Below are 12,696 nucleotides of genomic sequence, written 5' to 3' on the forward strand. Positions count from 1 at the left end.
AAAATAAAAAAATTCCTTCCAGTAGCACCTTAAAGACCAACTGAGTTAGTTCTAGGTATGAGCTTTCGTGTGCATGCACACTTCTTCAGATACACAACCTTCTGTTAATACCCATTAACAGTAACCTTCTGTTAATACCCATATTAGCCAGTTTGGCCCAGAGCCTACCCCTGGATACAGAATCAAATGCTGCCTTTAGGTCCACAAAGGCCGCATACAGTGACTTTTTCCAATGTTTCACATACTTATAAACAAAATAATCTAACACTAAGCAGTGATCAATGGTGGAACGTCCAGATGTAAATCCTGCTTGTTCAATTTCTAGCAAATCATTATGGTCTAGCCATTCACACAGTTTTAGGCATAGGTGTTTTGTATAAAGTTTGCAGATCACATTCAGAAGACTAATTGGTCTATAATTAGATGGATCAGAGGGGTTGCCCTTTTTAAATATAGGAACAATTATAGCCAGTCCCCAATCTTTAGGGATTTCAGTTGTCTTATCTATATATGAAAATAGATTTGCAAGAACCGGGGACCACCAGTTTATTTGCGCTTTCAGAAGTTCAGCAACAATGAAATCACTTCCTGGGGCTTTGCCAGATTTCATTTGTAGAATTAACGAAGTGATTTCAGTTTCAGATGTTGGGGGCCATGGTGTATCATTATCTAAAGAGATGTTAAGCAGCGCAGGAGGTCGATGTTCCCTAAACAGCACTTTATAGTGCTCTTCCCATGAGTTTGCAGGGATTATTGTGCCCTCGTTAGGAGCTTTGGTTTGACTGGAGATAATTTTCCAGAATTTGGTATTGTCTTTTTCTATTGATGCTTTTATGAGGGCCTGCCAGATGAGAGAGTCTGCAGTTCTTTTTTTGGTTTTTAGTAACTCTTTGTAGTTCTTTTTTTTAAGTTGTAACTCTAATTTAGTAATGGGGTTAGGATTTTGCTGGAAGACCTTAAAGCATTCCCTGAGTATAAGTTTTGCCTGGATGCATTCGCGGTCAAACCATTTTTTGTTGGTAGGGAACTCATTGTGGCTAGATCTCCTGAGTCTTGACAATAACGGTTGGAGGTTTCGGATTAATGTATTATAATGGTCAATTGGGGAGGTCTCTTCAATATCGTTGGAGGTCAGGTCAGCCCAGAGGAGTTGACCTTCCACTGATTGTGTCCAAATGCTAAAGTTGTTATTAACATAAGGGGACCATTTAATTCTGGATCTGCCTATTTGTTGTAAAACATTAGGATCAGGTGTCTGTGGGGCGAGCCCACATCTAGAGGGTTCCCAGAATTCAGTCCTTATAAGATTTAGGGGTAGGTGGTCACTTTCGGTTCTTATATCTACAGTAAATTCAATATGTTCATCAAAGAGTTCTTGGGAGACAAGAATGTAGTCAATAACAGAATGCCTTAAGCCTGACCAATAAGTAAATTGGCCAGGGCAGTCTCCCGAGGAGAGGCCGTTTAAAATAACAAGGTTTATTTTATTTTTTTTATAAATATTTATTAACAATTTTTGAATACAATACACAAAAAAGAGAACAATATAACATGTATCTTAACATAATTTCTTAACTTCTTTGGACTCCCTCACGTCTCCCGCTCCTGCGTTCCTCACAATAGAATTTTGCCAGCAATTTATCACCTTGTTTCCATTCTTATTATCTAGTTTTCCCATGTTGTTTCTCTAATTTTAGATATCCTTTGTTCAAATCCTAAGAATTTAAATGTAACCTAGTAATTATTAAAAAAAAAATATGTATCTTTTCTTAAAACTCACTTATCTTCATAACTCCATCTAGCTTAGTGGTGCCAAATTATTTATGATCTAGCATCCTTCTTAACATTCATACAATTTGCAATATTTTTGTAGATAAATCTTGAATTTCTTCCAGTCTTCTTCAACCGTCTCCTCTCCCAGGTCTCGGATTCTGCCGGTCATCTCGGCCAGTTCCATATAGTCTATCACTTGCATCTGCCATTCTTCCAGTGTGGGTAAATCTTGGGTTTTCCAGTGCTTGGCGACAAGTATCCTTGCTGCCGTTGTTGCATACATAAAAAATGTTCGGTCCTTCTTTAACACCCTCTGGCCGACAATACCCAGGAGGAAGGCCTCTGGTTTCTTAGGGAAGGTATACTTAAATACCTTTTTCAGCTCATTGTATATCATCTCCCAGAAAGCCTTCACTCTAGGGCAGGTCCACCAGAGGTGAAAGAACGTTCCTTCGCTTAGTTTACATTTCCAACATTTGTTATCGGACAAATGGTATATTTTTGCAAGTTTGACTGGGGTCATGTACCATCTATATATCATTTTCATAACATTTTCTTTCAAAGCATTACATGCAGTGAAGTTCAGCCCAGTGGTCCACAACCTTTCCCAGTCCTCAAACATGATATTATACCCAATGTCCTGTGCCCACTTTATCATAGCCGATTTTACCGTTTCATCTTGTGTGTTCCATTTTAACAGCAAGTTATACATTCTTGAAAGTACCTTAGTCTTAGGCTCTAACAATTCCGTTTCCAGCTTCGATTTTTCCACCTGGAATCCTAACTTTTTGTCAAAAATAACAAGGTTTAATCTAAGTGCCATTAGAAAAAGACATGTACCAGCAAAATTGGTAATTGGGTCAAGTGAATAACGCCTAAATAGGGGCCAATGTTCATCATTAGCATTTAGGGGACCCATTCCACTTTCGTTGATTAGCTGTTTGTCTGAATGGCCTAACCTTGCATTAAAGTCCCCACCAATAATTAAGGAGGCAGAGGGAAACTTATTTGAGACAAGGAGAATGCAGTCTTCCAGTTCGTTCCAAATGTTTTTAAGATCAGTTTGTTTCATAAGTGGGTGAATATAAACATTGATGCATATGATCTTAAAGTGGGTAGAGAATATTTTAACAGCCAGAATCCATTTTTTATCGATTTTCAATTGAGTAGGGGAGGTTCCTAGGTCTGTCGATACGAAGGTGCTCAGACCTCCCGCCGGTCTTCCTCCTTTTGGGCCGATTGAGGCACAGGAATGGAAAGCAAAATAATTGTGTAGTTCTAAAGGATTTTGCATCCAGGTTTCTTGGAGCAGGATGATCTTAAACTGTGATACGTAGTTTAGAACGTCTTTGTCCATTGTTTTTGATTGCCATCCAGCAACGTTCCAGGATAGTAATAGAGGTGAGAGTCATTTTGTCTCTTCAATAGCATCTAGGGCTTTCCCAGAGTCGTGGAAGATGCATCCATTGGATGGTGAAGTCTTCGGTAATGTGATTAGGGGCGCCACAGAGATTTCAGCGTGGATTTCAGTTGGGCAGAGTAGGGGTGTGTGTTCTGACGTGACCTGAGGAGTTTCATATCCCATTTTTCGCTCCAAGTTAAGTGGAGTATTTGCCTCATTTGTGGGCGCTAGGTCTTCAGAGTTGCGAAGATAGAGTAATAACTCATCTAGTCTGTCCGTTATCTCTGTTTGTTCGGCTTTTGGCAGATGGGAGAAGGAAACAAGTAACTCCTGCTCCATCGAATTCTCTAGATGAGTAGCCTTTGATAGAAGGGGAATGGGGGTCTCTGTCCAACTAATTAAGTCTGAGGGTGGAGATGTAGAGCTCGTAGTAGATGGGGTGCCCTCATTTTTAGTTGCTTTCCTTTTAGCTGGAGAGTAGGGTAAAAGAGGACAAATCTTAGTGTTGATAAAAACTCTTGTAATAAAAATTCCATAGTTAGTCAGGGAGCTTTGTAGGGACATCATATAGGTTGGAAACTTTTTAGATTCGAAGGTGAGCAGAATCCTCTGCATGTGTGGCTTGCTGTAAATGTGTACAGTGGATTTCAGATCGATGGAAGGGGGATTTACGCCCAAAAGTTCAGCTAGATGCCTTCTTGCGACATGTATGGACGACCAGTTAACAACCTGACCTTTGAAGGGGAGGATAATTAGACAAAGTCTAGTGGCTTGCAGTGAAAGATTATAGGAAGATATGGAGTGTAGTTCTTCCATAGTTTGTTCATTTTCAAATTTACAGCCAGTCTGCGAAGTTGAGTGCAGTAGGACAGGTGCTCTGGGTGTTGGTTCGGTCCTATCCTCCAGTGAGGCATCTACGGGTCTGACATTAGCTTTTGGGGATACAAAGGATACAATCTTCTCTAAGGAGCCTTTGATGTCTCTTATGTATTTAAAGATATAGTCCACGGTTTTAGCCACTAGGTCTAACGTGGTAGAGTGTTCAAATAGTAATTCAGAGAGATGGTTTTCTTGTTCTCTGATGCAGTCTTCCACCTGAGTGGGCATAGTTGGAACCTTTTTAGGACCCTTTGGTCTCGTGATGGTGTTGCTTGAGGGGTTAGTGGGTTGTTTAGCAGATAGTTCCTTCGGTGAAGTTTCCTTATCAGTTATCTCTGCTAGTGGAGAGAAGCTATTTGAAGTCAGTATATTAAAAGTATCCTTTGTTTTTCCATAAAAGAATTCGCTGATTTTGGTTTGCTTAGTGAGGGGCAAACATGCCATTTCCTCTAAGTCCTCAGATTCTCTGCAGCGTTTTCCAACCCCCCTCCTCGCATCAGCGGGGCTGTCGAATTGCTGAGTCATCTCTCTCTTTACCTCACTCTTCTATCTTCCCTAGGTATTTCAAAGAGTCGAGGGAGTATTTTCCTTGAAAGTATCCTATTCAAGGGGGAGTAATGTGCCAAGGGTTACTGGCATAACACTAAATTATGCTCCGTCTGTGCCTCCAAACTTGTGGTGGAAACAGCCCATGAGTCTTCCTGTAAACTCTTCGCAATGTGATAAGATAGTCAATTCAGCTTTAAACTTCCAAGAAGAGTCAGGAGTACAGAAAGAGAGATAGAATGCGGTGGGATGCTTAGATTTATCTAAGCTCAAAGTTCATTAAAATAGTCTTTAAAAGGAGTAAGAAAGAATAAAAAGATAAAATCAATGAGCTCACGTTAGTAGAGTGCTGGTCGCCATCATACCGGAAGTGCTCGCCTTCCTAACAAATATGCAACTACCTAGGAGGCAAATTAACCCGTGTCTGAAAAGCAAAGTATTCCATCCCTCCCTATTTGAGGGTTAAGTATCACATACTATAGGGTATATGCATGTAGCAGCTGATGGATGGATGAGCCGAGCAATTTGCCCAAGGAGATCTGTGCTCAAGCAGGGACGTTTTCTCGGTCCCCTCCTCCAATAGCCCTCTCTGATGAAAAAACCCAAAACCATTTATGTCTGAACATAGTGGCCTAATCCACGTCTTTTGGCAAACCATGGTTTATGGCTTAGGGTGAATGGGCAGTTTGCTAAGGCCACAACTGCCCAATCACTCCCAATTCACTTCTTCTCTAGGGTGAGTGGAAGCAGCAAAGCCTGGGATGCCATGTCTGAATCTGGAATTGTGGTTTCCATCCCCAAAGAAACATTGATCCTAAAGTCAAAATCTGTTCTTTGCTTTCTGATCATACTTAATTCAGGAGAAACAAACCATTGTCCTTCTAATATGGCTTGTTACTCCCACTTGCGCCAGAGGAAAAGTGAGGTGCCTGCCACAAAACCCTGCTCATTCATGGTGAGCCACAACAGGAGTGGGGGACCTTTTTGGCCTGGGTGGGCCAAATCTTTATCTCCCTGTTCCCATGGGCCAGCTTAGAGAGGTGTGTGGTCATTTCATTCCAAACAGTTATTTATTGATATTGAACCGTTTGTGGTATTGTTGGATACAACTATTGGGCTACAACAAATGCAAACTTCGACACTGACTTCTCTCCCTCTTTTATGTAGGATGGAGGATGCAGCTGTCCAGGAGATGTTGCCAAAGCTTTTGGTGAGTATTGTTTGCTGCTTGAGAAATGTGAAGAGCATTAGGACCTACTGTCTGATTAAAGATTTCACCTCCCATTTATCTTCCACATAACTCAGAGGAAGCAGATTGGAAACTACTTCGTAGACTGAAACTGGTCTAGTTCACACATACTAATCCATACCATGGCTTAGCTCAGGAGTGGGAAACTGCATCTGGCTAGTGAGCTGGGTCTAGAACTGCCCCCACCCCTTGTAGACTATTTTTGATAGGCAGGTAGAGCTGCCCACCTGTCAATCATCTGGCTTCATGTGACATCAGGTGATCACACTTCAAAGGAAAAATCAGGAGTGCATTCAGAAGTGTGCAGTCATGAGTGTGCTCTTCCATTCTAATTAAAGCTGGGACTGCTTTGCAGCCACAGCTGCAAAAAAGGAATATTGCTTTCCTGGCCGAAAATGGGGAAGGCGGCAGATTGGCTTTGCTGCTGCGTTTCCACCATTCTGCTTTCCCCACCACCTTGCCCCTCCATGTAAGCAGCAGTGATTCGGCTGTCAGGTCAGGCAAGTGCCGCTGCTCCACCAAGCCACCTGCTGTTGGTTGACACAGGATACAAGCTACATGCAGTTACATGATCTTTGTGGAGGTGGGATAATGATGCTCACTTCTGAATCGGTTGAATGTGTGCCACCAAAGTGCTGATTCTGCACCCTGCTTTCGGCTGCAGTCCTAACCCGCCTTATTTGGGAGTAAGCCTTAGTGAAATTCAATAGGACTTCTGAATACACATTGTTAGGTATTGCACTGTTAGGGTTTATCGACAGCTCTTGTCCCACTGCTTTTCAGTGCTCAATTGGAGCAAATGGCAATTCGGGTTTTCCCTGGATTAACATTTCCTCCGATTTAGAGCTAAAGAGCAGGTTTTTCCTCGGAAAGGAGTATGACAAGGGGGAAACCACCCAGACCCATGCTTTCTAGGCATGGGACAAGAGGTAATGAGGATGAGCCCTCAGTTTGGTTAAAACCCTCCATACCAGAATAATTCAATTCGGTGCTTCCCCCATGTTGACATCACTCATTTCCTTAAAGCTATAGCTAAGGCTATTCCAACTTCTCACTACGTTTTAAGCAGGCAGGGGGACACCTTGCCACTAGAAAAAAATGGCTTTATTTCAGTAGGAACCTTTCCTGGAATTGGGCAAGCAAGAAACTACTTCAAGCGGTTCCACTGTTTTACTTTCTTAAGCTTTGTTTTCCCGAAACATAATCTAATTTCATCTAAACGCAATGAAAATTGTGCCACCTCCCAAAATGTATGGAAATACAGATGTTAGATCTTGGCATTTGACTACAGTGGTGCCTCGCAAGACGAAATTAATTCGTTCCGCGAGTCTCTTTGTCTTGCGGTTTTTTCGTCTTGCGGTTTTTTCGTCTTGCGAAGCATGGCTATTAGTGGCTTAGCGCTATTAGCGGCTTAGAAAAAGGGGGGAAAAAGGGAAAAAACTCGCAAGAACTCACAAGACATTTCGTCTTGCGAAGCAAGCCCATAGGGAAATTCGTCTTGCGAAGCACCTCAAAAGACGGAAAACTCTTTCGTCTAGCGAGTTTTTCGTCTTGCGAGGCATCCGTCTTGCGGGGCACCACTGTACAGTAATCATCATCATCATCATCATCATCATCATCATCATCATCCAGGAACAGAGTTTGCCCTTGAAGAGGTCTAGCTGCAGAAAATGGGGAGAAATGCTAGAGGTTGGGATGATAGCTGTCTTCCATTGGCGGAAGGATTCCAGTTGAACATGAACGACAAAATTGTTACGTCTTTCTTTCATACAGCCTTTATGATGGTGGCATGGAAGCTATTTCCAAATGGTGAGGCAACCACATTTAGCTGCTGAGATGTGAAGTTTCACTAGTCTCTTATTTGGGCCAAGGAACACAGGATTCTTGTTTCTTCTGATCACGTTCTTATGTACATGCAGATACATGCCAGCAACATTTCATTAGTCTGCATAGCTCAGTTGGTAGAATACTGCTGATAATGCCAAGGTTGCAGCTTCAATCCCCATATGGGACAGCTGCATATTCTTGCATTGCAGGGGGTTGGACTAGATGATCCTCAGGGTCCCTTCCAACTCTCCAAGGCTGTGATTCTCTGCTCCTGGTTCTCAAAGTGTGAAGAAGGCCTTCCTTAGGAAGCAGTTGGGTAGAAAACATATATGAGCATTTCTGAACCAATTTCCATATGCCCTCTCATGTAATCCAAGTCCTACTTTTTTAAAAAGATAAAATTCCCATGAATGACTAGGTTTCTTTTATTGATACATCCTGGCCAGATAGGAATTGCATTTCAGCTATGCTCTCTTTTGGCCTTCTTTGCTGCACACTCAACTCTTAATACCCTCTTTCTTTCTATCTATCACAGGAGCTGGTGCTGATTTTGTGATGCTCGGGGGCATGTTTGCAGGACATGACCAATGTGCTGGAGAGATTATTGAAAAAAACGGCAAGAAGGTGAAGCTCTTCTATGGAATGAGCTCTGACACAGCCATGAAGAAGCATGTGGGAGGTGTTGCAGAATACAGGTACCAGCTGCACTCAGAATTTTGGAACAGAATTAAGTTCCACTCTTCCAGCTCCCTCATTTTTGGATGTTGTCCCTGGCAGCAAATAGCGGAGATCTAAGTGCAACCTGTTATGGCTGTATCCCTAACTCTCTAGTACAAGGGTAATGAATCCTCACTTAGCAATCAGTCTGGAATTCAGACCAGTGTCTTGTAAATTGAGGCAGCCTGATTATATGGAATGGCCAATCCAATGCAAGAGAAATGAATGCTTAAGCCTAATGGGTTTAGTTGTGCCTTTGTGTGGTATTGTGGCATCTGGCTTCTAGTTTATTACAGAATGGATTAATTTTTTTCTCTAGCAACACACACCACATCCTGTGCAAAGCACAACTGTCGGACAAGAACCATACACCCAGTTCTGTTTACTAAATTTAAATTAAGAAAATCAGTATTCAGGAGATAGCATCCCCTGGTTTCTTTTGGATGTAATAGGGATCTCAGGGTGCAACAACATGTTTGGGCCATCAGTAAGCTGTCACCTGTATTTCCTTTCAAAGCTTGTCTTTCAAACAAGCGGAAGAGCCCTTGTCAGATAGTCCAGACTGCCCTAGAAATTCAGACTATATAATTTTGCCTCCGTTTCAGATTAGTGTTTCATATTAACTATACTGAAGATGCATAATCTTTTCCCCCACCTGACTGGAAGAAAGTACCTCAAGAGAGGCCATGATATGCTCCAGTAAATGTGATTTTCTCATTCTGGAGCTGTCAAGGAGATTGGATCAGCTAATAAGCATGTTATGAAGGTTTTCATAAGTATAAAAAACCCTGTACAGACTTAAAATTACTTTTTGACAGCATTTTAAGAAAATTGCATTATCAGTTTTAATTTTGTCTCCTCTCCCCACCCCTTTACACAACCACCACCAGCACAACACATTGCTAGGGTTGCCTTACCAATCTAATCTTATTTGGGCGGTGGGTCTTGTACAAGCAAAAATAACTATTATGTGTTTGGAGGCGGCTTGTGCTGTTGAAAGGCCCACATCCAGTGCATGTTAAGGAAAGCACTTTTTAAAAAAAATCCTAGAGAAATTTGATTTTTGTTCATTGAAAAGAACGACTCCTACTAGTGCAAATCTATCTGCCTTTACCTTCAGAGCGTCAGAGGGCAAAACAGTGGAGGTGCCTTACAGAGGGGATGTGGAGGACACCATTCGTGACATCCTGGGCGGCTTACGGTCTACCTGCACCTACGTGGGAGCTGCCAAACTCAAGGAGCTTAGTCGAAGGACAACTTTCATTCGGGTAACTCAGCAGCACAGCACAGCTTATTAGCCAAAGAGGAAAAAGCTGTGGGGCTGTAAAACGTGCTGTCTGTTCTCCCCCTCTTCCATTTTTTGGGGGGCAAGATGGCTTCTTGCTGGCATACTTCAAGCTAGAAGAGGAAGAAGGTTGATTGCCCCCCCCCCCAAAAAAAAAAGTTTGTTGTAGTGGTGGGGTTAAGCCTAAGGAGGTCAAGCCATACACTTCAGCTATGTCCATGATGATTTATTCTTTGTTCAAAATACAGTAGCACTCTATTTAAATGAGAATTCTATAGTTTGATCTAGTCAGATCTTCATTCTGTTGGAACAGTTGTTACCAATATGAGTAAACCCACCTAAGCTTTATACAGTCAACTGACCGGTTTCTTCTGCTCCTTTAACATGGTGCAGAAGTCAGAAAAGCCAGGAGAGCAACTGTGAAAACTAGAAGGTACTCATTGCCGGAGTGTGGTCCCAGCATGCCAACCTTCGGCCAACACCTCTAGAACTAAAAAAATAAAATAAAATGCAGCTTTTCTCTGTGACATTAAGTACTTGATTTTTAATGTGTGCTGATATATTCATGTTCTTAAAATTGTTGATTAAATAGTTATATTAATTTTATTGCAATGCTTTGCTGGCAGAGACATTCAAACAAAGGAAATGGACATGTCTTTTATATTCATGTAGGATATTTCCAAGATAATGGTGGTTGCTATATTTCTCAAGATTCCTTTGGTTAAGGACAGAGGACAAACATCGGCTTCATATATATTTTTTGGTTCCTACTGTTCAGGGCCTGATTAAGCCACCTCATTCCATTTATCAAAGATCAAGTGTTTCCAGACACTACAGAATACTTGCAGGGAAGTTGTAAGTGGAGTTCTGTAGTTTTAGGCGCCAGTCAGCTCCTGTAGTTTTAGGCGCCAGTCAGCTCCACAGCTCCTCATAACCAAGGCCTTTCAGATAAGGGGCAGTGTGGTTATGACCTTCAGTCTGGAACTGCCGGTTCAAGGTTTGTTTGTTTTTTGTCACGCAGACCTTCTGCTGCTGTGACTTCCTTTTCCTCCAGTATAAGTGATGGCTGCCTGCCTCTAACATTAAAGTGCTGGACAGTGAAATTACCAAGTTCCAGGGTGCATCTGCTTCACTTTCTTACATGAACGTGAACAATTGCATTCATAGATAGACTGAGGGCAAAACCTGCCTTCCCTGCTGCATTTGACAGGGAGCTCAGAGGTGCTTCCTGCTTCCGTCTCAGAGTTTTTGTAATCCACTCCCTCCCTTGGAGTCATTAGCAGCCTTCCTTTGAAAAGCCAGTTTAAGCTGGGTGGGTAGAAAGGTAGGAGTATGCCAGTGAAGAAATGTAATCTACTCGTCTTTTGCTGATTATTTCACTTTCATAGATGATCTAATAAGTAAAGAGAGAAGCGAGCATACAAATGTACACACTAATTTCTGAACTGGAACAGTGTCTTAAAACCACAGCAGAAAAAGATAGCAGCCTAATTTGCTAGCAGGCTTGAATTTTCTGGGATATTGAGAGCTACAGCACCACATCTCTGTTGTACTTTTAAAGTACTCATTCCCATCCTGGAAGACACTGCAACCAACTATACTGAAGGTGTGTAGTCTAATTATATATTACATTTTAGGAACTTGCACTGGATTTTTTTTAAAAAAATGTCTCTTCATTCTCTCCAGTATTTCTTTATCTTCTAATCTTGAGACTTTAAGGTGCAGACAAATGGTCCTTTAGCAGTTGAGACAGAAAATTTCATATTACAACAGGTCCTTTCCCTGTCAGCCCTATGGACTTGGCTGCCGTCAAGTCTTTGATATAATAACTGGTGTAACGAAATTGACAGCTTATACATGTGTGCTACACGGAACTTGACAGTGGATATGCGTAGTTGCTGGGCATTCACAACTACAACATTTCCAAAGCTGAACACATGCAAGTGATCTGAAAGCACAGTGGAAGTTATTTTTTAAAGGAATGATTTTTAAACATCAAAACTGAAATCTTGAACCCACACTTACTGAAAAGTAAGTTCCATTGAAAAGTAAGTTTTACTAAAAAGTAAGTTCCACTGGAGCTTGCTTGTGAGTAGTCATTCATTGATTGTGTTTTGAAGCATAAATTTTCTCCTTTGGGTTGATTTAAATATAAAACAGGAATATGATTCTTAAAAACATACATTCTCTATTTGAAACAAACTATTCCTAACATTCCCCCTAGAACAGAATCACCTTTCCCATTGCATAGCAAAGCTTTGCAACACTTGATACGTTTGGATTTGGTTATGTTTCCACCATCATTCTAAAAGTGTTAAAAGTCTGCAGAATGGAAATTTAGGTACGCCTGCTCCCACCCTCAAATTGGTTGGACATCTCTCATGACCTTGCAATGCAATGGTATTTTAAAACCAATGTACCTGCTTAAGACACTTCTGGTTTCACATGAAAGAGAACCAACAAGAGCAGCTGAAATGACCCGCTAAAAAAAATTATTTAAACGCAATTGAATAGGATGTGGTGAGATTGTACTAGATGCCTGTGCAAGCAGAGAATGGATGCCTTACAAATAATGCATATATATCTGTTAGAAATGTGCAGATACTTTTTAAATCAATGTAGAATATTGCATAGACAGAAAAGCCACACCAGGGAGGCCTGTTCTTACATTATTGCAGTGGTGTGGGAAGCAATTGCCTTAAGACACTCTGCCCTATCACTCATCATAACCTAAGAAAGGGAGAAGTTTCTGCTAGTAGTAATCTTTGGCCTTCCCAAATGTTGAAGACTCTACCTCCCATCATCCCTGGCCACCGCCATTGTTAACTGGGGTTGAGGCCCAATATCTGGAGGTGGTTTTGAATCCCTGTTTAGCAAGCACCAGCCTAAACCCCACCTGAGGATATTGCAGTATTATGTGAGTGGGTCCCCTTACCTTGTGAGCAGACCCCTAGGGAAGTTAACTGTGTCCTGCCTCCCTTCTTGGCATGGCAGCTGCAGATCCACACTGCACAGAAA

The 12,696-nt window shown here is 41.7% G+C and overlaps 1 protein-coding gene across 3 annotated transcripts in view; it reads left to right on the forward strand.

Annotated features, from left to right (window-relative positions):
* The window catches only part of GMPR (guanosine monophosphate reductase), a 34,697-nt gene extending 24,418 nt beyond the window's left edge, over positions 1 to 10,279 (forward strand). For all 3 annotated transcript variants that reach the window (XM_081873453.1, XM_081873451.1, XM_081873452.1), the window contains exons 7-9: positions 5,768 to 5,810; positions 8,212 to 8,371; positions 9,514 to 10,279. In XM_081873453.1, coding sequence (XP_081729579.1) covers positions 5,768 to 5,810; positions 8,212 to 8,371; positions 9,514 to 9,691 — 381 coding nt within the window. In that variant the 3' untranslated portion in view covers positions 9,692 to 10,279. The remainder of the gene's footprint in view (positions 1 to 5,767; positions 5,811 to 8,211; positions 8,372 to 9,513) is intronic.
* The last annotated feature ends 2,417 nt before the right edge of the window (positions 10,280 to 12,696 follow it).

The sequence above is a fragment of the Podarcis erhardii genome, assembly GCF_964252035.2.
Source record: "Podarcis erhardii genome assembly, chromosome: 8".
In the NCBI taxonomy this organism is placed as follows: Eukaryota; Metazoa; Chordata; class Lepidosauria; order Squamata; family Lacertidae; genus Podarcis; species Podarcis erhardii.